At 37.0% G+C, this 27,592-nt stretch overlaps 1 protein-coding gene across 14 annotated transcripts in view; it reads left to right on the forward strand.

Moving 5' to 3' along the window:
* ERC1 (ELKS/RAB6-interacting/CAST family member 1) overlaps positions 1-27,592 on the forward strand; it is a 491,277-nt gene that overhangs the window by 248,562 nt on the left and 215,123 nt on the right. For 9 of the 14 annotated variants that reach the window (XM_074325171.2, XM_074325172.2, XM_074325174.2 and 6 more), the window contains one exon: positions 1,995-2,126. The exons of the other annotated variants lie outside the window; for them this stretch is intronic. In XM_074325171.2, coding sequence (XP_074181272.1) covers positions 1,995-2,126 — 132 coding nt within the window. The remainder of the gene's footprint in view (positions 1-1,994; positions 2,127-27,592) is intronic. 14 annotated transcript variants of the gene reach the window in all.

The following is a 27,592-nucleotide window of genomic DNA, read 5'->3' on the forward strand; positions in this document are numbered from 1 at the left end:
AAATATGGTTATGTATGAGAGTATTTGAGAGGACTGAATGAACTAATTATTGCATTCATCCCTTTCTGCATAATTCTTCTGTTACATTTCATTTTCTTTAAATCATAATAAACTACCTTGGACTTTATTTTTACTGGCATCATTCCTTGTCTCCCTGTGTTTGGCATCGTTTAGAAACCCTCATTGTAGTCTGCTGTCCATGGCAAGCAAACTAGAAGCATTAAGATTTCAACAAAACATTTTCTGATACAGCTCAACTGCTTTACATAATACAGAACCTTACTTACGGCACCCAATCAGTTATTTTACAACATTATCTCTGAAAAGAATGAAAACTTTTTTTTTTAAAAATGAACATAACATACATTATTGAAATGTGAATATTCTTTTTTTTTTTAATTTCATTTAAAAAAAAATTTCTTTATTTTATTTTATTGGGGAATATTGGGGAACAGTGCATTTCTCCAACGCCTATCAGTTCCAAGTTGTCCTTCAATCTAATTGTGGAGGGTGCAGCTCAGCTCCAAGTCCAGTTGCCATTTTCAATCTTTCGTTGCAGGGGTTGCAGCCTACCATCCCATGCGGGAATTGAACCAGCAACCTTGTTGTTGAGAGCTCGTGCTCTGACCAACTGAGCCATCTGGCTGCCCCTCCGGAAGCTCAGTGGCAGCTCATTGTCTTCAATCTAGTTGTGGAGGGCGCAGCTCACTGGCCCATGTGGGACTCGAACCAGCAACCCTGTTGTTCAGAGCTTCCACTCTAACCAACTGAGCCATCCAGCCGCCCCTAAGTCTCATTTGTTTTTAAGTTGAAAAAAGTTAGAGCAACAGATTTATCAACTTTTTATTAGGACGGATACCGAATGAGAAATGCCATTCCTTCAAAGTTGGGAGAAAAATCTGACATTTCCAAATTGGACAGATTTTAAGTTCTAGGTTTATGAAGACAATGCTGTTAAGAAGGACTTTCTCAGACCTCGCACCTATGAAAGTGAACTGCAGTGTAATTAAATGGGAGTCACATAGAGAAAAGACAAATTTCTTTGATATCTTGCTGATATGAGTATGCTGAAAGTTAGAGAATGGTTTAGCAAATCTTGTTCTTTTGTTTCATATGTTATCTTAATCTTCTGGTCTATAAAGATCTAAAGAGAAAATTCTTATAATAACTTGATAAATTCAGTTTTGCATCCATCTTGAATATTGCTTCATGTATCCTTCCGATCCTAAGATCTCCTGTCTTACACAATTTACAAATCCTGTAGGACTTTGTTTGTCTTTCTGATAGAAATTCCTATCCACCGCTCTAGAATTTGCTTTTTAAAGTTGTGTAGAGTATCAGGACAGTGTATTTGGTTGGCTATCTAAATTGCTCACTTTAGTCAGGCCAGTCATTTATATCACTTACTTTTTTCAGTTTTCTCATGTAAGATTAAAAGAAACTTGCTTTCTTGAATCGTTAGGAAAAACTTCTTTTTCATTTCTCTTTTTCAAAATTAGTTTGCCAGTAATTGCCTATATGAAGAATACAACCTGAAAGATCGAGCTGTTTACTTAACTTTTCCATCTGGGCTTGACTTTGCAGGGAAAGGGAATATTTTGGCATTGAGTCTTACTGCTTAGGCTTCATCAAAGCTGGCTTTCAGCCAGTTTACAGAGTAGTTCAAAAACAGCTTTGTGTTTCTGAATAATCACGCCCTTGCTACCTATGCTGCCTACCAAGAACAGTTTTATTCTCTGTTGTGGAGAACAAGTCCATCACACATTCCTCTTGGCTTAACTAACTTGACCCTTTGTTCTTGCTAACATACTTATTCAACCTCCTTTACTTCTTTCTTCCCTGTTTTACTCTTTCCTTTATGGTGATATCTTTTTGGCCTGGATTTACTTCTTAAGGGAAGAACGTATAATAAGCAAATAGCCATTTGTTGAAAAATAGGCCCTCCTTGGGCTAGCTAATTAGTCTACTTCACTGAGTCTTCCATCGTTTTCCAGGACAGTCTCCGTAAGAAGGATGACAGAATTGAAGAGCTGGAAGAAGCACTAAGAGAAAGTGTACAGATAACTGCAGAACGAGAAATGGTGCTAGCACAAGAGGAATCAGCCAGGACCAATGCTGAAAAACAGGTCTGCAATTTTATACAGTTACTGGCAATGCTGCTGGTTAAACGAAAGGTAAAACCCAACCGGTATAGTTGAGGCAAACTATATATGACGTGTGTTTACAGAGTTTCAAAAACACTCATGAAATGTAAGGTATTTTAGACTGAAATAAGAATTGAAATATAGAAGAATTGACTAATGTTAATGCAGAGGCTTCTGCATTAATAATTTAGGACTGATTTTATGTTTATGTATCTGGTGAGAGGAAATGGAACTTGTCTGTTACAAGACTGGTTAGAACCCTGCTTTTAAACTGAATGGAAAACCACAAGCATTTCTGAGTCAAAGACGTTAATTTTAAATAGCAAATAGTTTGTATATTTTATACCCTGGCTTGTTCAAAGGAGCAGTTAAAGTTGTAACAAGTTAAGGTTAATAGCGAAAATGAAAGACATAGGTGTGTGACACTCGAGAGTCTCAGATGTGTGTGTCTCTTGAGGTGACTTGTTAAAGAGTTCCACTGTTGCTGTTTCTTTTATGTATTTATTGCTTTTAAGTTTTTATTAGAAAGAATAACTAAAGATGGGAGGTGTGCATGGAAGAAGCAGTTGAACCAGTGAAGACTGTAATTTCAGTTCCCGTTATGAGAGTGTGATTGGAGCTTTTGAATCTGCTTCACACAGACACGTGACATTTAATTTTTCAGTGATTATGTCCTTTCCAGTTCTTTGTTGGAGAAATATAATGTTAACCAGGTAAAAGGAGTTCAATGAGAGGGTGACATGAATCGTTTGGGGAACCCCCTTGGTCAGACCCACAGTGCTCGAGTGAGTTAAGGCAGTTGCATAGCAAGGCAGAGGGTACATATTGCAGTATGTGGCGTCTCTTCATAACCATGTTAGGTACGAGGATATACTTTCTTCAGTGTCAAGTATAGAAAGACAGACCGACATTTATTAGCAAAGCTGAAGGAAAATTGATTTTTTTTCGCCCAAGTGGCTTTCAGTGCCCTGTTCTTAGATCAGTGCCTCAGCCCACTATTTGAATATTTCCTAATGTACAGTGGAATAGAGCCTGGTGGGTGGAGAGCTGCAGGAAAGGATGTTGACAGCCACTGTTCCAGGGTGAGGAAGGATCTTCTTTTAGCTTGATTTTACCTTTTTCACAGTCTTTATTTTCAAAATATCACTCATTTTTTTCTTCCTGCTTTGGGATCATTATTTAGTTACAAGTTGTACATGTCAGAGATAGTGTAGAAATATTGGCAATTAATAATAGATCACGTCACCATGGACTAGAAACTGCTGTTACATGTTCTTTCTAAAGCTATTGTTGTGTGGACTGGTTATAATTTGCTCTTTAGCAGATTATTTATTTATTTATTTATTTACTTACTTACTTACTTACTTATAATAGACTCTTTTTAGATCAGTTTTTTCGTTTATAGAAAATTTGAGTGTCAAGTCCAGAGTTTCCATATACTCCTTCCTGCACCTCAGTTTTCCCTGCTATTAACTACTTGCATTGGTGTGGTACATTTGTTAAAATTGATGAGCCAATATTGATGCATTATTAACTAGTCCATAGTTTACATTTTGGTTCATTCCTTACATTGTACACTTCTGTGGGTTTTACCAAAGGTACAAGGCATGTATTCATCATTACAGTGTCATACAGAATAGTTTCACTGCCCTAAAGCCCACCCCCCACCGTGCCCACCCGCTCACACCTCCCGCATCTCCCCAGTCCCTGATCTTTATCCTGTCTCTTCCGTTTTGACTTTTCCAGAGTGTCATATCGTTGGAATCATACTACATACAGCATGTATCCTTTTCAGACTGGCTCTTTTCATTTAGCCTCTGCATTTAAGGTTCTTCCAAGTCTTTTTGTGGCTTGAAAACTCATTGGGTTTTATCTCTGAATGATGTTCCATTGTATGGATGTGCCACCGTTTTTTATTCTTTTAACTATTGGAGAATGTCTTGATTGCTTCCAATTTTTGGCAATTAAGAATAAAGCGTCTATTAATATTCATGTGCGGGTTTTTGTGTGGACATAAATTTTCAACTTATTTAGGTAAATACCTGGGAGTGTGATTGTTGCATTGTAAGGTAAGACTATATTTAGTTTTGTAAGAAACTGCGAAACTATCTTCCAAAGTGGCTATATATAATTTGCTTTTAATTGCATGCTTTTTTCTTTTTCTCTTTCCTGTTTATCTTGTTTCCACCGTTCTGCTACTCACTGCCTATCTGAAACTGTTGAGTGAAATATTTCATGACACCAGTCATTTAGGCTTTAAGTGGTTTAAGGTATGATGAAACTACTTTTATGTTTGTACTTCTGAGGCTGTATAACCTTCGTTCATTGTCCCCTCCTACTCTCATCTTCTTTTCTTACTTCTTTTTGTGTCTTCTTACCCCACTGTTAATTTTACTTATGTGTATAAATTATATGTACCAAGGTGAACTACAAATATTCGTTTGCAATGTCTTAAATAGGTGAAAATGTTTTGGGCTAGGGACATTATTCTCATTATCCTTCTTAGGTCCAAAATTTATCAGTCTCTTGCCTAAATTTAGCCTCTGAGAAGAAATGACTCTCTCTGATAGAAGGAGAATATCTGCACCTCTTGATTTCTCAAAGAGCAACGTAAAATTGTTTGGAAACCATATCTCTTAACTAAAATAAAATACAGAACCTTTTAAAGTTTGAACAGGGAAAAACTCTCAAAGGCAAATGTTTCTTGATGCCTTTCCTGTATTCTTTACAGGATCCCCTTATAGAATCTTTGTTACTGAAACATGCTGCCCTAGACTGAGCCTGTGCCCAGAATTTGGAGTTGTTGGTAATGATCCAGTACTTCCTTACTGAAGGAAGATTCCTTCTAACCTGTGTTGGCAAAGAGAGTTGAAAGGGAAAAATCCCACGGGGAAACTCAAGGACTTCTTTCCACATGGGTTTTTTTCCTTCTGACACTTCTCTCTGATCAAGTTTTGGCAGGTTTTGTGTTTTGTTGATTGTGAGAGTCCCTTTTCTTAAAAGAGCATAGAAAAAAGTTTGTTCTCTTAAATCAGCCTCAGAATTGCCAGGAGTAGGAAGCGGTAGCCTTAGTGCAGCAGTGCTGCTCTGAACTTAGAATTTTTCAAAAGCTTTTTTATTTTTTTGAGAGAACCATTTATTAATAGATTGCTAACTAAAGGTTTAAAAAAATGCCTTTCCAGTAATAAGACTTTCTCTTATAACTCAATAAATTGCATTTATTTTGTTCCTAAAAAATATTTTTTAATGTTTTGAGTAAAGATATAACCTCTCCATTTAGAGTAAGTGAGTTCTTACTCTAAAAGCTCATTTTTAATAGTGACACTCCTTTTCTTCAAATTGCCATTTTGACATTATTTGACTCATTGTTAAGTGTGAAGTCTTAACCTAGAAGATCATAGATTTTACCAATTATTTGCTAGATAGCTATGGATTAATGAGCACTTTTTAGAATTACATCTTTTTTAATTCAGGTTTTTAAACTTTTTATTTGCATATTTTAAAATGTGCATTCCAGTAATTAGAATCATTTGAATAACAGAAAAGGCACTCTTGATGAAACTGCACTTTCCAGCCTGCAGGACACCTTGGGCCAGCTTGGTCCCAGCCACTGTCCTCCCAGCCAGCACCTTCCTTTAATGTGCAAGTTGTTTTCCTTCCCTGCCAGCCAGGCAGGGAGATGGAAGAGGGAAGCATGGCCTCCACAGTAAGTAATTCAGGATTCTGTGATGAAAATGGGCAGCACAGTGATTCACACTTGACCCAACCTCTGTGCATCTGGCAGAGTTAAACAACTAGAAGAAGGAAAATAGAAGCAGTGCTTGTGGAATGAATGCACAGTGCATACTGGCGACGCACACCTAACTAGGGTCTGCTTGCTTGCTTCTCCTATGGCATTGTTTCCTGTTCAGTTGTTTCCTTTGAAGTGGCTTTTTCTCTTGTGTTTCTGTCTTTTTCAACTTAATCAGATTTCTCAATCTCAGCCATATCCGGTTTGTCAGACATGGATGCATAGGAAGCAGTTAGACACACGAGCACGTGGAGTTCAGTCTGTGTAGTCGCCACTGCCAAGTGTCTCGTTTCTTTATTTTTAAAGATTTATTAAATCCTCTGTTGGCTGCACATCTCCTTAGTACACAGCAGTTATCACCATGATACCCAAGTACCTTTTCAAATAGAACAGTTACCACTTGCGAAGCAGCACTGGTAGCTGGGTAGCCTGTGGAAGATGATGTGGTGATGGAATCACAGCTGTACTCACCAGGCCCATTGCCTCCTTACTGTTAGCTGTTCCCAGAATGGACCATTTATTCTTTGGTTTTAGAGACATAATCCTGTGCTAATCTCAATAATTCTAGTAGGTTTTATTTCCCTCATTTTTAATTAAATGACAATAATGCTTAGAAAATAAAATAATGATACTTTTACTATGCTACTTTTTCTATAATCATTTATTGAATACCTTGCATATTTTCAAATGCTACACTAAGCACTGGAAATAAAAAGGTAATAGATACAGCCTCTGCCTCAAAAGTTCCTAGTTCATTGGGAAAGAGTGAAAAATGGACCTGTAATTATGATTTAGTTTGATAAATACCATGGTGGTGATTGGAATAGAGAGTTTGAAGGCTAGAAGGGAAAGGGCAGGCCTGTAATCCAGACTGGAGAGGGCCATAGAAGACTTCCTGGAGGAGATGGCTGATGCATGAGGTGAGTCTTCAAAAGACTTAGTTGGAAAAGAGGAGAAGGGTGTTCAGTGAGTTACATGTAGAGGGAGCAGCCCAAATAAAAGCTGGAAGCATCCGTGGAGCTTTAAGTAGTTATTAGTAGCTACAGTTCAGGACAGGTATGAATAGCAAGATCCATGGGAAAGAGGGAGAGGAGGGGGCAGTACATGCAGTTGGATCATGCTGAAACATGTTCAGTCGTATGTTATACCGGAAGGCCTCACATATGTCATCGATAGGTTCTGTGACTTTAAGTGAAATGATGTAAGACAAAGCCAGTTTTACCGTAGGCTATTGATAGAAACAAGATTTAATTTCTATAGCATCTCTTCAACGTTATAATGAAACAACATTGAATAAAACAACATTATTTGAGGATCTGCTGTACTCTGGGATTTTGATTTTATATTCAAGGCAATGGAGAACTATTGAAGCATTTTCAGCAGAGAACAATATTTATTCATTAGTTTGCTTGCTCATTCATTCATTCATTCATTCATTCATTCAGCAGATCTTTATTGAGCATCCAGTGGTGCTGTGTAGTCCTGGGTAATAAGTATATCATGATGAACAAAGCAGCTGTCGTCTCTCCCCTAAGATTACAGTCTGGGGACGACACAGACTCTAACCCCACAAATAATATTTAATCACAAGTTGTCACAACGTGCTGTAAAGGCAACAGGTTTTCTGTGGTAGACAGTAATTTGGTGGAGGTGGGAGAGGTTAGAACATGTTGTCAATTGAGTGCTCAGAGAGGAACAGTTAACCTGCGTCCTGAAAGATGAGAAGCCTGCCATGTGGAGTGGGGCGGAATCAGCACTCATGAGGGCAGGAAGGTGGGAGAACGTTGAACATGTGTGCATACTAGTGTGACAGGTGGGCGGAGCCATGCAAGGTATGTGGGGCCTTATATATGAGTAAGTGATGGCAAGAAGTTTGTGTTTTTGGAGTATTGGAAGCCATTGAAGGGCGTGACATCCTCTGATTTGTGTTTCTAAAAGATGATTCTGGTTGCCAGTTGGAAAATGGATTCAACAGAGCCAAGAGTGGAAGCAAGAAGATCAGATGGCTTATTAGGCTTCACACTGCAGTGCATATACACCTGGAAATGCATGAGCTTTTTCCAGAGAGTCCTTGGGCACTGCTGCTCAGCTTCTAAACATACTCTTCCCTGAAACTGATCTGCCCAAGAAGGCACGTGCGATGTGCAGATGCTCTTTGTTCATTTCCCCTTTTATAGTTGTGCATCCCTCACTTTACAATAGGCACATCTCTCCTGAATCTTACGAGTCTGTATTCCTCTATGGAGAAAAAAAAGCTTTATAACAATAACAGGGATAAATCCAAATATTGGTGTTGAGAAATGGATAAGAAGAGTCAGCTTGTTTACAATTCTTTGTTCTCTACAGAATTGGAGGACAATTGAGTAAAATTGCCAGGTGATAGATAATTATAAATAATTTTTGATGACAGACTACTGTGTGATTTGGGGCATGTAACTCTGAAGGCATGCAAAAAATTGAGTTATGTTGCTATAAAAACAACTTCCATTACTATCTATTTCTATAAAGGTTTGAAATGAAATGTACCATAGAATCGAGAGTGAACTCTGGGTCTTTGTAGCAGTAAGTAATATTCATCAAGGGATATCTAAACTAATAAAAATAAAAGTTCCATTAATTTCATTAAGGTAAGTATGTTTAATGATAATTGTTAATAAAATTTTACTTTTCACATTTAATAGTTATTCTCTCAAAATATCTAAAATTTATATTAATTTCATTGATTCCTATTAATTGTAATGATAGCTCAAACCAAAAGAATTTTTTAACAGAGTTATGACTACAGGAAATTTTGTAAATATCAAATTTACATTTATATACATAGTTTTGTGGCAGAAAAGTACAAGAGAGGATCCATACAGACAGTCTAGCATAAAATAAATTTCATTAGTATAAAATTTTATGGAGAATTGGAATGGAAACCCGAGGTCAAAGAGAAAAAGGAAAATGTAAAACTTAATCATTAAAGAAAGCTTGTCCTTATCATATTTATTTATTATTATTATTATTATTATTATTATTATTAATTTCAGGTGTACAAAACAACATAATGATTAGACATTTACACCCCTCACAAAGTAATAACCCCAACAAGTCTACTACCCATCTGATACCATATATAGCTATTACAATACTATTGGCTATATTCCCTATGCTGTACTTTACATCCTGTGACTATATATATATATATATTTTTTTTTTTTAAATTATAGTTGACATTTAATATTGTTTTATATTAATTTCACATGTACAATGCAGTGATTAGTCATTAATTTATGAAGTGATCCTCCCAGTAAGTCTGACACCATACAGTTTTTATAACATTATTGACTATATTTCCTACTGTATTTCACATCCCTGTGCCTATTTTGTGACTATCAATTTGTACTTCCTAATCCCTTCACCTTTCTCACCCATCCCTTCAACCCCCCCACCATGTAGCAAACATCAGTTTGTTCTCTGTATCTATGAATCTATTCTGTTTTCTGGTGAGATCATAGGTATTTGTCTTTCTCAGTCTGGCTTATTTCACTTAGCATAATATTCTCTAGGTCCATCCATGTTATTGCAAAGGATCAGATTCTTTGTTACGACAGAGTAATACTCCATTGTATAAAAGTACCACAGTTTCTTTATCCAGTAGTCTATCAATGGGCATTTCGGTTGTTTCCATATCTTGGCCGATGTGAATAGTGCTGCAGTAAACATAAGGATGCATATATTTTTTCAAATTAGTGTTTTGAATTTCTTCAGATAAATACCCAGAAGTGGAATTGCTGGGTCATAAGGTAGTTCTATTTTTAATTCTTTGGTGAACCTCCATATTGTTTTCCATAGTGGCCACCAATTTGCAACAGTGTGTACAAGGGTTCCCTTTTCTCCACATACACACCAACACTGGTTGTTTGTTGATTTATTGATGATAGCCATTCTGACAGGAGTGAGGTGATATCTCACTGTGGTTTTTATTTGCATTTCTCTGATGATTAGTGACATTGAGCATCTTTTCATATGTCTTTTGGCCATCTATATGTCCTTTTGAGAGAAATGTCTACTCATGTCCTCTGCCCATTTATTAATTGGATTGTTTGTTTTTTTGGTGTTGAGTTGTGTGAGTTTTTAATAAATTTTGGATCTTAACCCCTTATCAAATGTATCATTGGCAAATACCTAATCCCATTCAGTAGGATGTCTTTTTGTATTGTTGATTGTTTCCTTTGCTGTGAAAAAACTTTTTAGTTTGATGTAGTCCCATTTGTTTATTTTTTTCTTTTGTTTGTCTTGCCCAAGGAGATATATCAGGAAAAACATTACTAAGTGTAATGGCTAAAAGTTTACTTCCTGTATTTTCTTCTGGGAGTTTTATGGTTTCGGGTCTTACATTTAAGTCTTTAATCCATTTTGAGTTTATGCTTCTATATGGCATAAGAAGGTGGTCTAGTTTCATTTTTTGCATATATCTGTCCAGTTTTCCCAGCACCATTTATTGAGCAGACTGTCTTTAACCCATTGTATATTCTTGCTTCCTTTGGCGTGGATTAAATGATTATATAGGCATGAATTGATTTCTGGTCTCTCTATTTTCTTCCATTGATCTACCATGTTTCCCCGAAAATAAGACCTAGCTGGTCCATCAGCTCTAATGTGTCTTTTGGAGCAAAAATTAATGTAAGACCTGGTCTTATTTTAATATAATATAAGACCCGGTCATAATATCATATTATATCATATCACATCATATCATATCATATGTCATATAAAATATAGCAAAAGATGCATTAGAGCCGATGATCCGGCTAGGTCTTATTTTCGGGGAAACACGGTGTGTGTCTGTTTTTATGCCAGTATCATGCTGTTTTGATTGTTATAGCCTTGTAGTATGATTTGATGTCAGGTAGTGTGATACCTCCCGCTTTGTTCTTCTTTCCCAGGATTGCCGTGGCCATTTGGGGTCTTTTGTGATTCCATATAAATTTTTGAATTATTTGTTCTAATTCTATGAAAAATGTTGTCAGTATTTTGATAGGGATAGTATTGAATCTATAGATTGCTATGGGTAGTATAGACATTTTAACTATATTAATTCTTCCTATCTATGAGCATGGTATATGTTTCCATTTATTTGTGTCTTCTTTAATTTTTTTTCTTCAGTGTCTTATAATTTTCTGAATACAGGTGTTTTACTTCCTTGGTTAAATTTATTCCTAAGTATTTTTTTCGATGCAATTATAAATGGGATTGTGTTCTTAATTTCTGTTTCTGATAGTTCATATGTCCTTATAGTTTTTAAATAGGAAATGATAGATATCAAGTCACCATAGTATTTATGTTTTATTAGATTCTTGCTTGTTTTTAAAAAAGTAATGCATTGTTTTTTAAAAACAATTTTTAAAAAGTACCTAAAGAATTACATTTGTTGCAACTCTTTAAACTTATGTAAAAAAATTAGACATCAAGTTATAATCATAGTTACATGAACTCTTTTAGGAGATATACAAGCAAAATCATGTAAAGACTCCTGGAAGAGGTTAGTCAGATTAGGCAATGGCTGAGTAAATTACATAGTGGCAATGGACATGGAGAAAGTGGATGGCTTTAGAATATCTTTTGGAAACAGAACTAAAAAGTTGGCGAATTGCATGTATGGGTAAGGATGAAAGAGAAAATAAAGATGATTCTCCGATTTCTGGCTGGACAACTAAGAGGATGATGGTTCCATTTTCTGAGATGAGAAAGCCTAAAGAAAAGCTTGTTTGAGGATAAGAACCAAGAAACTGTGCTAAAGAAATGTTAGCTATGTTATCATTAGTAGTAGGATTCTTACCCCATAAGATTTATATTCTCAGTCCAATTCTCTCTTCTGAGATCCAGACTAATTCTACTTATATCTTTACTCCAGTTGATATCTCAACCTGAAGCTGTTGAAATCCAGAACTCTTGATTCCTAGCCTCAAACCATTTTTTTCCCTCAGGCTTTTTCATCTCATCTGAGAAAACACTCTTATCCTACAAAGCTGAAGTTAAACATGGTGAGTGTTAGGCGAATCAAGTCCAAGAAAGGCAGAAGTGATAGATTAGCTACAGAGATTCTATAGCCTGGTTCTCTAGTTCAGAAGACCACTCCAGAACTTCAGCGAGGCTATCACATAATGGCCATGAAAGTGGGTCCTGCAGTTAGAAGCCTTGGTTAGAATTACGGTTTCATTACTTAAATAAATTGTGATGTCAAGCAAGTTACTTCTGTATCAGTTCTCTGAGCTGTCAGAGAAAGATATTTCTTATATCTGCCACATCAAAGAGAGGTTATGTGTGTAAAGCACTTATAACAGAGTGTGCATGTAGTAAGCACTCATTAAACACTAGTTACTACTGACACGCTTGTTCTCACTACAACTGCCCTTAATAGCTCCAGGGGAAGGGACTGTTTGGAACAGTCTGAGACCCCAGAGACACTTAGTGTCTGTAGAGCCTTACCTGATTGATTTGGTACCAGTGATGACAAGTTTTAATCCTTATAACTTGAGGCAATCCTTGTCCCCTCTCCTTGCCCAGGCTAGAATCTGTAGTATCTGCATCATTCGAGAATGCTACCACCAGCTAATTGGTCGGTTAGCTGGGCATTCTTCTTGTTACTGAGTTATTCATCTCTGAGAGTCTGTCTCGAGTCATTGTAGAATCTTAGTCTGTCCATTATTTTCCAATTCACTTTTACGTTTTTCTCATAAAAATAGTTTGGATATCTTTAGTAAATAGCTAGAAATTGTGCTGTGAAATCCAATCCTAATGATCTTTTTGTTTTATGAAGTCATGTATTGTGTGTTTCCTTTAGGAAGGAAAGTAGGGAACGAAGAAGAGAGGGAAAGAAAAGAAACTTTTTAAGCACTTTTTAAAACAAAATATGGATTTTATAACATGCTTAGACTGTATTCCTAGAAGTAAAAAGACAGAAAATTTAGGATAAAAAATGTTAAGTGTTTGATCCTTATAATCTTAATTTGGAACTGGAGATGTCTGAGTATTCATGACTTTTTGTTAAACATACAGGTATACACACACACACACACACACACACACACTCACACTTCATGTATAGTGAAAATTCTTAGACATCAGTGGTTATTTCAGTAGCAGGGCACACACCTGTTGCCCAGGTGTGGTCTCTAAACACCATTTCCTATTAAAAGTGTTTGAATTCCAAACAGAAATTACTGTTTTCCTTTTGACATAGAGTGAATTCCATGAATATACATTTTGCTTTGCAAGCGCTTATTTGTTACTGAAGCCTCTGTAATGTTTATAGCAGCACTGGCCAATAAATCTTTGCAACAATAGAAATGTTTTATATGTCTTCTACGCAGTATCATAGCACCTAGCGACATGTTTCTATGGAGTACTTAAAATATGGCTGAAGCACCTGAGGGACTGAGTTTTTACACTTATTTAATTTTAATTAAATTTTTATGTGCACATCTGGCTGCTGTACTGAACTCTGTACTGTGTTGGATGGCTGGATACCTACATACATACATGAGTACATACTTGGCAGCTATTATTTAGTTTTTCCTTCTAAGCCTGACAGAGTTGCTGTACTGGAATACACAAGTACAAGCACTTTTCTGATGTAGTTGGTCCTTTTTTCATCTTTATTTTTAGAAAAATATCTGTGATCTAAAGACATGTTTGTCAATAGTAATTTTACCTCTCAGAAATAATGGTGACAGATTAGGTTAGTAAAAGACTGTGGTCACTTGCAAGAGATGTCATAATTGTGTGTGTGTGTTACCTGTTCATACAATACTAGACACTTAAATTTATAGTGTGAGCAATGGAATTAGTGTAGGAAAAAGGTATAGAATAGTTGTGGAAGTGAGAAAGAGACATTTGTCTATCATGAGAACATGCACCCCAGCATTACTGAGTTTAATCACTTCAGAGATATAATTTATTCCATTACTCCATTATTCGCTCAGTTAATGCTTATTGAGAACCTACTTTGTGCTAGAAGCTGGGAATACTTAAGTGAACCAAACAAATGTTGTCCCTTTCCTTATGGCATTTATGTGTTAGTTAGGGAAATTAATCATGTGATTACAGATAGAAACATACTCTTTACAATTGTGACACATGCAAATAATAAAGTATAGCATTTTATAAAAGAGTATGACAAGGGGACCTTATTTAGAATGAATGGACATGGAAGGCATCACTAAGACATTGCTATTTAAACTGAGACATGGAAATAGGAATTAGATTAATAGCAAAAGGTTTTATTAGGGGAACCACATGTGTGAACACCCTAATACTGGGAAGATCGTGGTATAATCAGGGAACTAAAAGCAAACCAGAGTTAGTGGAGAACACTGAGTAGAACTGAGCTGGTGGCTAAGCAGGTAAGTAAGGGAGTGAGTGAGTAAATAAATAAATGAGTGAAAGAACAGATGGTTTGACATGGAGCTGGAGAGGTAGGCAGAAACCTGATTCTGTGGGATGGTCATGTTGATGATTTTAAATTTTGTTGTAATCATAATGGTTATCCTTTATATCATTTTAAGTTGAAGAATGATTAAAATCCATTTTATGTTTTGGAAGGATTATTCTGGCAGTCATATGAAGAATAGAGGGAGAGCAAGGGTAGAGAAGGGATTGATTACCTGTTAGGAAGGTATTGCATAAAACAGGGGCACAGTAGGGTGTCGGCAGTGGAGATGAGAGATGTTTTTGGAGAGAGGTTCCCAGGAGTTGCTGATTGATTGGGTGTGGAAGGTGAGGAAGGAGATGTGGCAAAGCTGATGCCACCCTTTTCTGCTGTGACTATCTAAGTGGATGGTGGTGGTGTTTACTGAACTGTGGGGAGACTGGAGGAGGAAGAGTTGAGGTGGGGAGTCCGCTCTGTGTGTGTTCAATTTGAAATGCCTTTGCTATCTTTCTCAGGAAGACGTCAAGCTCTGAGCTAAAAATATAAACTTGGGGAGGGAACATATGGTTGGCTTTAACGTTGTGTTAGCCATTAACAGGATACAGGCTTCTTCCAGTTAATCTGAAGTGCACCTCAATTGAGAAGGTACCTGTTTACTCTCTACATTTCCGGGAACTAAGCTTTCAATGGGTCTGTAAATATGGGACTGGCTTATCACTAGAAAATGTGACACCCAGGAAGTATGTAGTATCTTACTCTTAATACAATTACAAGGCTTGAGATACTGACATTTTCCCTATCAATTACCAATTAACTACCAGTCACCATGATAAGTAGTTTCTTAACAGTATTAATTAAACAATAAATACTTAGATATATTTACTGTTTTCTGGACATAAAAAGAGTGTAAGTGTTCACGGGTCCTTTTCAGAAGAATGAGGAAAGGTTTGCATTTATTAAACTACATGTTCCCTCTGTTCGATGCAGTGTCTTCATCTTCACCTTATTCTCTCGTCTGGAGAAATCCTCCTTCTCCTTCCATAAGCTTTCTCTGACCTTCCAAGGCCAAGTTGTATGTCTCTCCATGGTTTTTATCAGCACCCTGTACTCCTGTGTTTCCCCGAAAATAAGACCTAGCCGGACCATCAGTTCTAATGCATCTTTTGGAGCAAACATTAATATAAGACCTGGTATTTTATTTTATTTTATTTTACTTTACTTTTACTTTACTTTTACTTTACTTTTACTTTACTCTATACCCAGGCTTATATTATAGTAAAATAAGACCAGGTCTTACATTAATTTTTGCTCCAAAAGATGCATTAGAGCTGATTGTCCGGCTAGGCCTCATTTTCGGGGAAACACGGTATTTATTTTACAACGCTGTGTTATTACTTATCTATTGTCTGTTACTTTGCCTGTCTGTCTCCTCAAATAGAATGTAAGCTCCTTGAGGACAGGGGCCGTGTCTTGTTTACTGTTATATCCTTAACACCTACCATCATGTCTGGTACATAGTGGCATTCAGTGAATGACACTGAGGTGTCACTGCTCATGTCCCTTCAGGGGACGGACTGCCATTTCATATCATTCTTCCCTTTCAGCATTTCATATCATTCTTGCCTTTCACCATTTCATATTTGTAGCTCCTTTCTCTCACCATGAGAAGCCTGGTTCCCAACAAGATCAACATATTTAGCCTTGCTCAGTTCCACAATAAATATAAGCTTGCTTCAGAATTACCACATCAATACCACTTTTAACAATAAACCTACTATCCTATTAAGTCAAACTTAAGTTTTCTTTCCAATTCTGTTGGTCCTTTTATCTTCAGACTGAGGGTAGTGAAATTACTGTAGCTAAAATTTACTTCGATTCTTTTCCATTTTTCTTTAATATGGTTCTTACTCATTTGACATACAGTAATTTGTTTCCGTTTATTTCCAACTTTGAAGTAAAAAAAAAAATCCTTGTTGATTTATTTAACCTTTGGCACTTTAATTATAATGTGTCCTGGTGTGGGCCTGTTTGGGTTCATCGTGTTTGGGACTCTGTGCTTCCTGACCTGGATGTCTGTTTCCTTCATCAGGTTGGTGAAGTTTTCAGCCATTATTTCTTTTACTAGATTTTCTGTCCCTTTTTCCCTCTCTTTTTCTTCTGGAATACCCCTGATTTGAATGTTGGTAGGCTTGATGTTGTCCCTAAGATCCTTTAAACTATCCTCATTTTTTAAATTCTTTTTCCTTTCTGTTTTGTTTGGGTGCTTTCCACTTCTTGTCTTCCAGCTCACTGACTCCTTCTTCTGCATCAGCTCGTCTGCTGTGATTCCCTCTAGTGCATTCTTCATTTCAGTTATTGTATTCTTCACTTCTGACTGTTTTTTTATGGTTTCTATCTCTATGTTGAAGTTCTCACTGAGTTCATCTCTTCTCCCGAGTTCATTGAGCATCCTTAGAACAGTGTTTTGAACTCTGATAGATCACTTGTCTGTTTCATTTAATTATTTTTCTGGGTTTTTGTCCTGGTCTTTCATTTGGAACATACTTCTCTGTCTCCTCCTTTTGGGTGTCTCTCTGTGTTTGTTTCTATGAATTAGGTGAAATAGCAATCTTTCCCGGTCGTGAAGGAGTGACTGTGTAGGCTAGGTATCTTTGGTGGGCCAACTAGAGCTGGCGTGTGCGTGGGCTGCAGAGTGTATGGGGACGTGCAAGCCTCACTGAGGCCTGGAGCTTCACTGGCAGGGGCAGGGCGAGGGAAGTCCCTGGGGGCAAGCTGCACCAGGACCGCCTCAGCAGGCCAGCTGGAGCTGGAGCTGGAACGGGTGTGGCTGCAGGGAATCCAGGGGGTAAGCTGAAGCGGGCACGGTCTCCAGCAAGGCCTAGGGAAAGCCACACCTGGGTAGTGGAAGCTGTAGTAGGGTGGGCGTGAAGCTGAGAAGAGTCCTGGGGACAAGTCATGCTGGCTGGTAGCTGGAGCTGGAGTAAGCTGCAGGGAGACAGCCTGGAGCTGTGGATAGAGCGGATGAGGGAGTCCAGGGACAAGCGGCAGAACTGCTGTGGGCCGGGCCACATTGGGACAGCCTTGGCCTTTGGGGAGAGCACCTGGATCAAGCTCCTGCCCTTGCGATGGGGTGGGGGTGGGGGTGGGGGAGGGCCACTGTGGCGTTCTCCAGTGCCAGAGAGAGTTCCCGCAGCTCCCCTCCTGCTTGACAGATGCTCTAGGGAGAGTACATGGATTTCCCTCCTCAACAACCTAGGTGTCCTTTAAACCACTGCTTTTTCTGCTCTGCTCAGGGCAGGTGAGTCCTCTCGGGTCCTTCTGGGACCCTCCTGGCTAAGGGCAGTGTGTTGGGTTGGGGTGCCCCAGGTGCCCTGTCTATGGCTCTCCTACCCCGTTCTGTGTGGTCTTGCTCTTGTGTGTTGTGCAGAACTGTTCAGTCAGCCCTCACTTCTTCTCTTTAGTGCTTGATTGTAAAGCATGGTAACCAGGACAGAAAAATGAAATGTACAGATCACCATTATCCTTGACCTGTCCTTCAGTGGGGAATAAAGGACTTACTGTCTCATAGGATGAATTTACACTACTCTAGCCCCGATGTTGTTAATCTTTCAGCTAGTGAGAGCGTGCTAAAAGTCTATGTAGCACCGAAGTCTTCAACTCTGAAATAACTGTAAGAGATGTTCATAAAAATATGTAAAATTTTAAAACGTTCTATAGAATAGATATAAAGTGTGGTCAAATTAGTATGAAAATCTTTTTGATCCTACTTTCTTCCAGTACGACTAATATTTCTGATCATTATTGGTAGGTTGGACACTAGGTTTTTCAAGATTTGTCTCATCTCTCCCTGACTTAAAAAATAGATCTATAATGTTATTATGAGTGTTTCATTTTATATAATGATGTAAAGGGCTACCTTTATAGAATTTTTTTTTAAAGTATCTCAAATTCTTTTCTTTACTTATCCTTGAAGTCTTAAACTGGTTTCTGTGTCAATAGTGATGGGGATTTTTGAGGTGAGTCGCTAAGCAGTCTAAAAGTCTTACAAATAAAAACATGTTCCTCAGAACTGTATAGAATCATTCAGTCTTATAAAAAAAAAAAAGTCCAGTTGTAAGTTAGCAATATAAACTGTGCTGTTAAAGTAGTTTACTGATTTCTGCAGAAGTCATCTTTTTTCGTCAATGCAAAGATTAAAGCTACTGTTGTTCAAAGGTATTTCATTTTAAAAAGTAAGATGTTGTTATGTAACATTTTGTTGATAAACATAATGGAAAGTACATTTTTAATGTTCCAGGAGTCCGAAGATATGTGACAGTTACATTCTCAATCATTTTCTATTTGCCATTGTGTGATCATTTCAGTATTTAAATCAAGCTCTGTCAAGAGGAACCTAGTACGTTTCATTGTAGACTCTTGCTCTAATGTCAGTGAGTTTGAATCTCCTTTGTTATGGTGACTGGTTATGAAATCAGTCACTTGACAGACCCTGAAGTGAGACTGCTGGAAATACGTCATGTCTGCCTTCATGGTGACAGCTGGCTACAAAACAAACCCCACCAGAGCCATTCTGCAATTGACAAGGGACTTCAAAGGCCAACAGGGCTGCCACTTCAAAGCGAATTCTGCCATCTCTGGCTTGTTGAAAGAAGTTAAATGGCTGTACCCTGCCATCGCAGAAATCTCCATGTTTAGACTTCTCCTTCTTTTGATCTGAGAAAGATGTATGAAATAGGCTTTAAGCGAAAGGAATGATATAGTCAGTAGTAATGGCAACCCAATATTATTCTGCATTTCCATCCACTTATTAATGGAAATTACTCAAATATGGTCAAATCACAGCAAGTCTAAAAACTTAAATGTCTTAGAGAATAAATGTTCAAAAGAAGAGTTGAAACTCTGTATTAGCGTTGTAGGAACCACCTTCAAACTGTGGAATACGTCAGGTGGTGGATGAAATGAAACTATCTATGTTTTTAAAACTCTCCTTCAATTTCTCCTTGTAATTTTTACCCCCTTTAGTATAATCAGGTTCTGATTGCTGACAATAAGAATGGGAGACAACTGAAATCTATAATCTCAAGGCTGATTTGCATTGTTGAAACTGACATTTCTCTATTTCTAGTAACTCTGTAGTTAAAATTTTAAACTACCTTGTATTATTTAAAATCTTGTTTCATTCAGTTATGCTGGATACAGTTGTGAAATAATTGTCTCATCTTTGTAGTAGACAAACAAAAACAAATAAGATGTTAGGGTTTTAATTAAAGATCAAAATACTAACAAGCATCTTCAAGAATAACAAGGAAAAAGCAGCAACGTGAATTCTTTTCGAAGACTGATAGCCCTAAAAGACATCTCTTTGATGGAGCATCTTTAGTATACTTCAAAAAGAAAACAAAACTATAAAAATATGGCAGTAAAAATACGGAGATTTTATATGTTATATGAAATGAGAGTGAGGATTAGCTGAAACTTAAAATTATTATAACTCAATGGCATGCCCTTTTCTAAATTACATGTTTTCTTTCTCATTCTGTATATTACAGAAGAATAAGGCTAAGAATCCTTTGATTCTTTTGCCCTGATTTTCTATTTTCTTATTTCTTAAAAATCTTTCCTTACATAAAATAAAGTTGACTTGGCAGAAGCTTTTAGCCACTATAACTTCCTCTATTATTTTGCCAGATGGGGTCAGTAGACAACAACTGAAGAAATTCTGAAGGAAAACTGAAGCCCCCCAGGAAATAACCTCATGCGATTGTATAACCACAAAAATCTGTATTTACATGAGTAATTCGTAACAGTAGTTCTTAAAACAATGCATTTGTTTGGCCTTTTTGTTATAGTTTCTTCCTCTTGAAAATTTTTTGCTAAAATAGTTCATGATTATATTGTCCCAGAAATTTAGGAAATAGTCTATGTCTCTGAATTTTGGCTTCATATCTTCTTTTTATTCAACAAAGGGATCACATCTATGTTTTCAAAAGTTATAATCAAATGAAAAAATTAACTGCAATGGAAAAGAAATAAAGCCTTGGCACTAAAATTGAACCACAGAGATGAGTGCCAGAGTCTGTAGATACTGGTTTTCAAAGTAGACATGTTTATATACTTCTGTCTAAACTGAATAACCACTGCTGCACTGGGAAGCACTCCTGGAATCTATGTGGCAGATCTCTAACAGATGATATTTAGTTTGCTTGTAATGAGTTCTTGGGGTGTTTGGCCCTTATTCTGTTATCTCCTACTGAGAAGTTTGATAAACCAAGTTATTGACGATAGAGGCAGTCATCCAAGATACGGCTGAAGGTGAAGTCATGAGAACCAGATGGCTTCCCACTGATTTTTATACGCAGTTTATGTTCTCCTTGGCTGCACCTTCCTGGATGTTTTCAATGAAACATATTTTCCTAGAGAAATGTGCACAGCATGATTTACTCTACACAACAGATAGTTTTTGTGTGTGGCATGTCTTAAGCTCTGTTTTGGCATTCACTTGTCCCTTCCTCTTATCTCCACTCTCTTAATGAATAAAGAGGCAATAAGGGTTAGTGTAAAGTGCATTCAACCAGAAGTTAAGTGATGTGGATTCCATTTTCTCTTCTGTTTACTAGTGTGATTTAGGGTTTAAGTCCTGTGTTCTTTCTAAGCCTTTATAGCCTCATCTGCGTGGAGTAAATTATCATCCCCAAGTATTTTGGTGGCCTGTAAAGGCCATGTACAAATGTTAAGCCTTATTATTATGGCCATAGGAATCGTGCGCGCGTGTGTGTGTACAGACACACACACACTCACATGATGCTTATGAGTTCTGTCTTGGTATCCTTGGGTTGCAGACATTTAATTCCACCGTTTTACTTTTCTTCTTGGGCTAATAGTAAACTTTTGATGAGTTCAGATAACTTTCATTTGACAGTATTCTGTTTGTAACCATTTTCCAGGGGTTATATTGAAATAATATTTTCTCTACAAAAGAGTGTCTCTAATTAATGAATTCTGTTTACTTCTAGGTGACTGTTTGATTTATTTTTCATCAATGCAAATGAGGATAAAATTTTCAGTTAAAAAGCCAGTAAACTTTTATTTTAGTTGTTGAAAAGTTAGGGAAACAGTATGAAGTGTTTTATTCAAATTCTGTGTATGATCTTCCAAAAAGGGCTCAAGATGTAAATGTTCTATTTGCTGTCAGTGAGTTTATGCTATTGGAGGGTATTACTGTTTTCTGTAATAAAATGGAATTGATGTTTACTTCATGTGAAATAACCAAATAATTTCAACTAAGAATGAAATTTCTCTCAAGACCTGGACAGCTTCTGTAGCCATCCTAGCACATACTTTGTCCTGTTAGCATGACTTCGCAACAATGCAGAAACAAATTTCTTTTCAGAAAAGAAGTTACCGGAACTTGAGTTCAGGGACAGTGTTCTTCCATCTCTATTTGTATTTCTTTTCCTGAATTACTCATTTGTCACAAACCCTAAAGAAATATAAAGAGGTCTCAGACCCAGATGCAGAAGAGTGTACAATGTCAGTTGCCATATCATCGCTACTGCTGCTGAGAAAGAAAATGGGATGTTATTTAGATTATTTCTGTCCTTTCTTCCAGGAGTTAGAGGGGAACCATGGAGAGTTTATGTGGACCCAGGAAATAATTAATTTCTGTCTTACTTGATTCTGGTACAGCCTATTTGTTGCTCAAATAAGCAAATTATAGGAGACATTAATCAAATAACAATCTTCTGAAAAACATTGTTTTTAGTGCTTTAATTCAGATTTTTAGTTGTGATGCTATTTCACACAAAAAATAACTTAAATAGAATTTACAGTGAGCTAAACATTGGCCCTTCTTACAGCCTCTTTCCAGCATCAGTGACACGTGATGATGAGAGTCAGAGCAGCAGGGGACACTCGCTTTGCTTTCAAAGTGTAAACACACATTTTATTGATGTCTGATTGTTCAGGCTCCACCTAGGAATGATGAATGCTTATTACAGGATTTACCTACACACGCTCTCTCAGTTGATTTAAAAAGAAAAGGAAAATTGAGATGGCTTGAAAAAGAAGCATTTCTTTCAAATTGTCGTGTTTCCACTCTTTTAAAATTTCTCTTCAGTTGAAGATTTGTTACCACAGTGTAATATTACTGGAAACTTAAAGGCAGTTGCCAGTGAAGGAATACAGCCAATTGCTGTGAATTTACCTCAGCTGCAAGTCAGTCGCCACTGCGTGGATACTTAACAAACCTCATGCTTGTATAGAACTACCCGGCATTGTTCAGTGTCCTGTGGGAACAGCAGCCATATTTTGATGGTAAAAAGATTTTGTAAATTCCTCACCCATGGAGCACTCTACTTATTTAAAGTGTCATTTGTGGATTTTGTTCATTCTCACAAACCTTTGGCTGATTGCAGAAATGCAATAATATGTAAAAGTCATGAAATCTAGTGATTCCCAAAGTTGAATTGTGGAAATATGGTGTAGTGTTTTCCTCTTAGTGCTGTATCTGTGACTCCTACTCATATTTGGGTCCTTCATAAAATCAGGACCAAGAGATGTTAATAGTACCTGAAATTCCTAAGTTTAATATACTGCTGAATGCAGAGGTATCTCAGGAATCACTCAGAATGTTTTATTTTCAATACATGGAATAGAAAATTATCAATGCTATTATATAAGTCATATATATGCATTTAAATGGGGACTAAAGAAAAAATTTAAATTCTTATTTTGGTAGCATCTGATTGATTTTGAAGTTATGGTACAATGGCACCACTGCCAGCCTCTTCAGAGAACCTACTGGAATTAATTTTACTCTGCCTCTTATCCTGGATTTCATCAGACGTCCAAAAAATAAGCCCCTGTCATCTGTGCTCTGCTGCACTGTTGTTCTATATTATTCAGTACTCTTGCCTTCACCCCGCTCTCCAGCTCTTCTTTTCCCTTTTATATTTATCTCCCTACTCAGTCACCAAACTTCACAAATCTTCATTCATTCATTAACAAATAGTCATTGAGTCTCTGCTTTGTGCCAGGCCCTGGCATATACATTCTTAATTTCCTTCTTAAACCATCTTTCCTTGCCTGAAGTATTTGTCTGCCCTGGAAACTCCCAATAACCCTTTCTGATGACAAGTAAGTGTTTATTATGAGCCTTAGAGTTTGAGGTAGGACTCTCATCCTTATTTCCTGTTACACTTTTAGGTTGTTCGCTATTCCATCACATTCTTATAAGAAGCCTTGCTTCTTCTAGGCTCATGTCATTGAGCTGTAGCATTGAAGCTTTTCATTGACTTTTGTTATCTCACTAACTTCAGAATCTACATTAATAACCCGTTCGTTACTTTGTCTTCTCAGTTTCTTGACCAATGGTGTTTGCCTCCATTGACTCTTTATTCCAGATCCGGTATTGTAGACTTTGGTAATCTAGCCTGCCTCCAGTGTCACTCATTAAGCACCCTCCTCTCTGATCACAATTTCCTATCATTTTGGCTTTCTGTTCAAGTATTCCCACTACAACTATATTTCCACATTATTTGAACTTGTCTCTTTTCTTGTATCCTAATCCATTCCTCCTCTTTGCTTACGTCTTTATTCAGCTTAGATTCCTTGGTCCATCGTTCTAGTAATTCTCATTTTAACATTCTCAGTCTTCTTGCTCCTCTGTTTAGTCAGATCTCTTTGGTACCTTCCTGTCGCTGTGGGGATAAAAGCCAAAGTCCCTACCACAGCCTGCAAGAGCCTTCTCCATTTGACCCCTTCCTCCCCTCCTGCCGTATTTGCGCCCTTCATCCCTTATTCTCAGGGCTTGCAATACTTTGATCTTTTTTAATCTTCTCCTGTAGGTATGTGCTTTCCCACTTCAGGGCTACTGTACATGCTGGACTCAGAAGCTGGAATCCCCTTTTACTCCCATTGGGTCCTGGACTTTCTTGGGGAAACTTTCTCTAGGCCCCGAAAACATACACCACGGCTTCATGCTACTTATTCTCATGACATCCTGTAACTTCTTGCATAACACTATCCAAAATTTATCATTACATACTTAGGAATTTCATTAATTAATCACTATATCTTTCTATGGACTCTTAAGCTCAAGAGTGCTAGGGAAACATGTCTGTTTTGTTTTCTATTATGCTTTCAATGCATAACACATATGACCTCGTACATGGTAGGAAATAAATATTTTGGAGGGGTAGGAGAGAAGGGAGAGAAAGGAAGGATAGAAAGATGTAAAAGTGGGCATGGGAACACTCCCCAGAGTGACTCTTTAGATACAATTGTGAAAACTGTTTTAGGTCATTTTGAACACTGATAACATTGTAGCAAGTGGCATTAACTGTAAATATTAGGTTGGTGCAAAAGTAATGCGGTTTAAAAGGTTAAAAATAATTGCAAAACCCGCAATTACTTTTGCAGCAACCTAATATAATGGAGTCTGACTGCCTAGGTTGGAATCCTAGCTCAGCTTTCTTCAATACGGCACTTAAACTCTTAACGCTGTTTCCTTTTCTGTAAAAATGAGGGTGATAGTAATGCCTCGTACCTTATAGCATCATTGTGAGGATTTAGAGTACTTCAAAGTATTCCTGTAATATAAGTTGCTATTAGTATTATTATTGCAATAGCTATAGCTGTTCCATATTCATAAAGTACTGTACTATTGGTATATATCTTATCAAAGAATTCCATGCATTAGCCAAAAGAACATATTGGGAAAAAGATTTCTAGTGTAAACACTACCGTAAAGCTCTGTTAGGAATTCTGTAAATGCCAGTTCTCATTAGTAGTGATTGTTAGATACCTTAAGGAGTTTGTTAGAGGGGAGACAGAGAGAGAGAGAGAAAGAGAAAACATTCTCACCAATACTTCAGAAATGCTTCTCAACTCAAGAGCTTCGTAACCTTTTTTTAAATTGTAATTGTAAAACAGAGTAGGTCTTAATCTACAGTTTCTTGAAATCAAGAAACTAGTGGACTTCTCAAATGAAAATCTGACTTACATGATAAATTCTTAACCTCTGGATAATTTTCTTTTTGTCCCACTGTCTTTTTTTCCCAATTGTTTTTTTCCTCCCCGGTGGAGACTTTTGCCTTTTACTTTCCCAAGAAACTATAACAAGATTTTCCATAAGCATCTTGGAAACTACAAACAGTGTTTCTCTCTCAGTTGTGGAATAGAAGAAGGTGGGAAACTTGAAGAGGCTGCCTCTGCCGGTACCTGAAGCGCCCGCCTGCTGTGCTTTCTTAAGGAAAACGGTCTGCGGTAAAGTCATGATTTGTTCCCTTCTTATTTTGAGTGAAAGTTTATTAGCTTGTGATTTAAGCAAACCATCTGGTCCTGCGGTGCTGCTCACCGTCAAACCCTATGCGTTCTCCTTAATGCGTTACTGGAGGCAGTTGAATTACATACTTGAATCCCAGCTCTGGCCTGGGTTTTTTACGTCTTAAAACATATGCTTTTGAAAATTGTACTATGACCTGGAGCGCATTTTTAAATTGTGGAGAATTGCTTCATTGTTTAATGTGGTATATATCTCTTCTTTTCCTCCACTCAGCTTTCATTACTCAGTGACTGTACCCCAAACTATACAACTGCTGGTGGTAGGCATGTGATGAAATAGATATCCAAACAGAGATAGTGGATTGTGTTCTCCAGGATTGCGAAAACACAACAGTGTGAAGTATTTCAATTTGGCGTTGAAACTCTTTCCCTGTCTTGGAGCCAGAGCGCCAATCAGATATTTGGTTGGAAATCCTCATTTATGGTACCATTCTTGCCTTAAATACGTGCTTTCAAACCTTTTTGGATTATGTATGATCTGAGGTAGAAATACCTTGAGGGCCTGGCACTCAAATGGATGGGGAAATTAAGCAATCTTTAAGAAAATTACGTTTTACTAGCAGGCAAAATTCTGTAAGTGAAATATTGGAATGAAAAGTAAAACGTGTCCATAAACATGGCAGACCAGACAAATGCTGGGAAAATAGCCTCAGAGGAATAACTGAAGGTGGTCAATAAAATATGCATTCATAAGTTGGCAAGAAAGTAAGACATTCTCATATCAGGGGATGAATAGACAGGGAATTCAAAGGTAAATACTTGATAAGCTGTTGAACTTGAACACCTGTTTTTGTGTATTGGTAGCCCAAAAGAAAAGGTCCGTGGCAGCCCAAGGTAGAGAATCTAATAGACAACCAATCCTTCCCCTCTCCTCAAAGAAGTATTCACAGTGCCCAAAATTGGTCCTTGGAAAACACTAAGAAAGTTGACTGGCCTCTGGTGAGACTAAAAGAGAAAAAGAAAGAAGGCACGGTGAATAATTTTTGGAATGATAAAGGGTTCATAGCTACAAGTCCTGCAGATATTAAAAGGATACAAATGTCTTTGCCAGTACATTACAAAATTTAGACTAAATGAATAAATGCCAAGAAAAAATGGAACTTAGCAAAACTAACTAAGTATGAAAAAGATAACCTGAAAAGAAATGAGTCAGTAATAGATTTTTTTCCCACAAACTTCAAGCCAAGGGAGTTATACTGGTGATTTCTAATAAACAAACAAGGAGCAAATAATTTCGGTCTTACAGAAACAGTTCCAGAAAATAAAAAAATGAGGGAACAAGTAATCACCAACATATTTTGTAAGGCCAGTATAACTTGATTTCAAAACCTGACAAAGTTAATACAGGAAAGGAGAAGTTTAGGCTTGTCTCAACCATAAACATAAATGTAAAATTCCTAAACAAAATATTGCCAATCAAGAATTAATGTATGTGAATAGAAAAATATGCTTGAAGAAGTTTAGTTTTCTCAAGAGTTTAAGATTGGTATTACTAGAAAACTAATTATTGTGGTCTAAAAGATGATAGGAAAAAGTCACGATCATCTCAAGAAATGCAGAGAATTTATATTAATTTATAATTTAAAATATTTTTAACTAGCTAGCAATAGAATGGAGTTTCCTTAACCTAATAAAGGACTTACTTTTGGAAAAAACTTTTAAGCATTCCTTTTAAGATCAGGAATAGAACAAAATGCAGGCTGTCATCATTCTAGAAATAAATATAAGGAATGGAAGGAAAGAGAAGACTATCATTCAGCTATGACATGGTTGTCTTCATAGTAAATAAAAAATGTGTACATAAAAGCATTTCAAAAGGCTGCTAGATACAGTATCAACATACAGAAATCAGTTGCATTTCTATAACCTGTATCAGAATTTTTTAAAAAAGATACTATT

This window comes from Rhinolophus sinicus, chromosome 1 (genome assembly GCF_057876585.1).
Source record: "Rhinolophus sinicus isolate RSI-liver-muscle chromosome 1, RSI-T2T, whole genome shotgun sequence".
NCBI classification, from domain to species: Eukaryota; Metazoa; Chordata; class Mammalia; order Chiroptera; family Rhinolophidae; genus Rhinolophus; species Rhinolophus sinicus.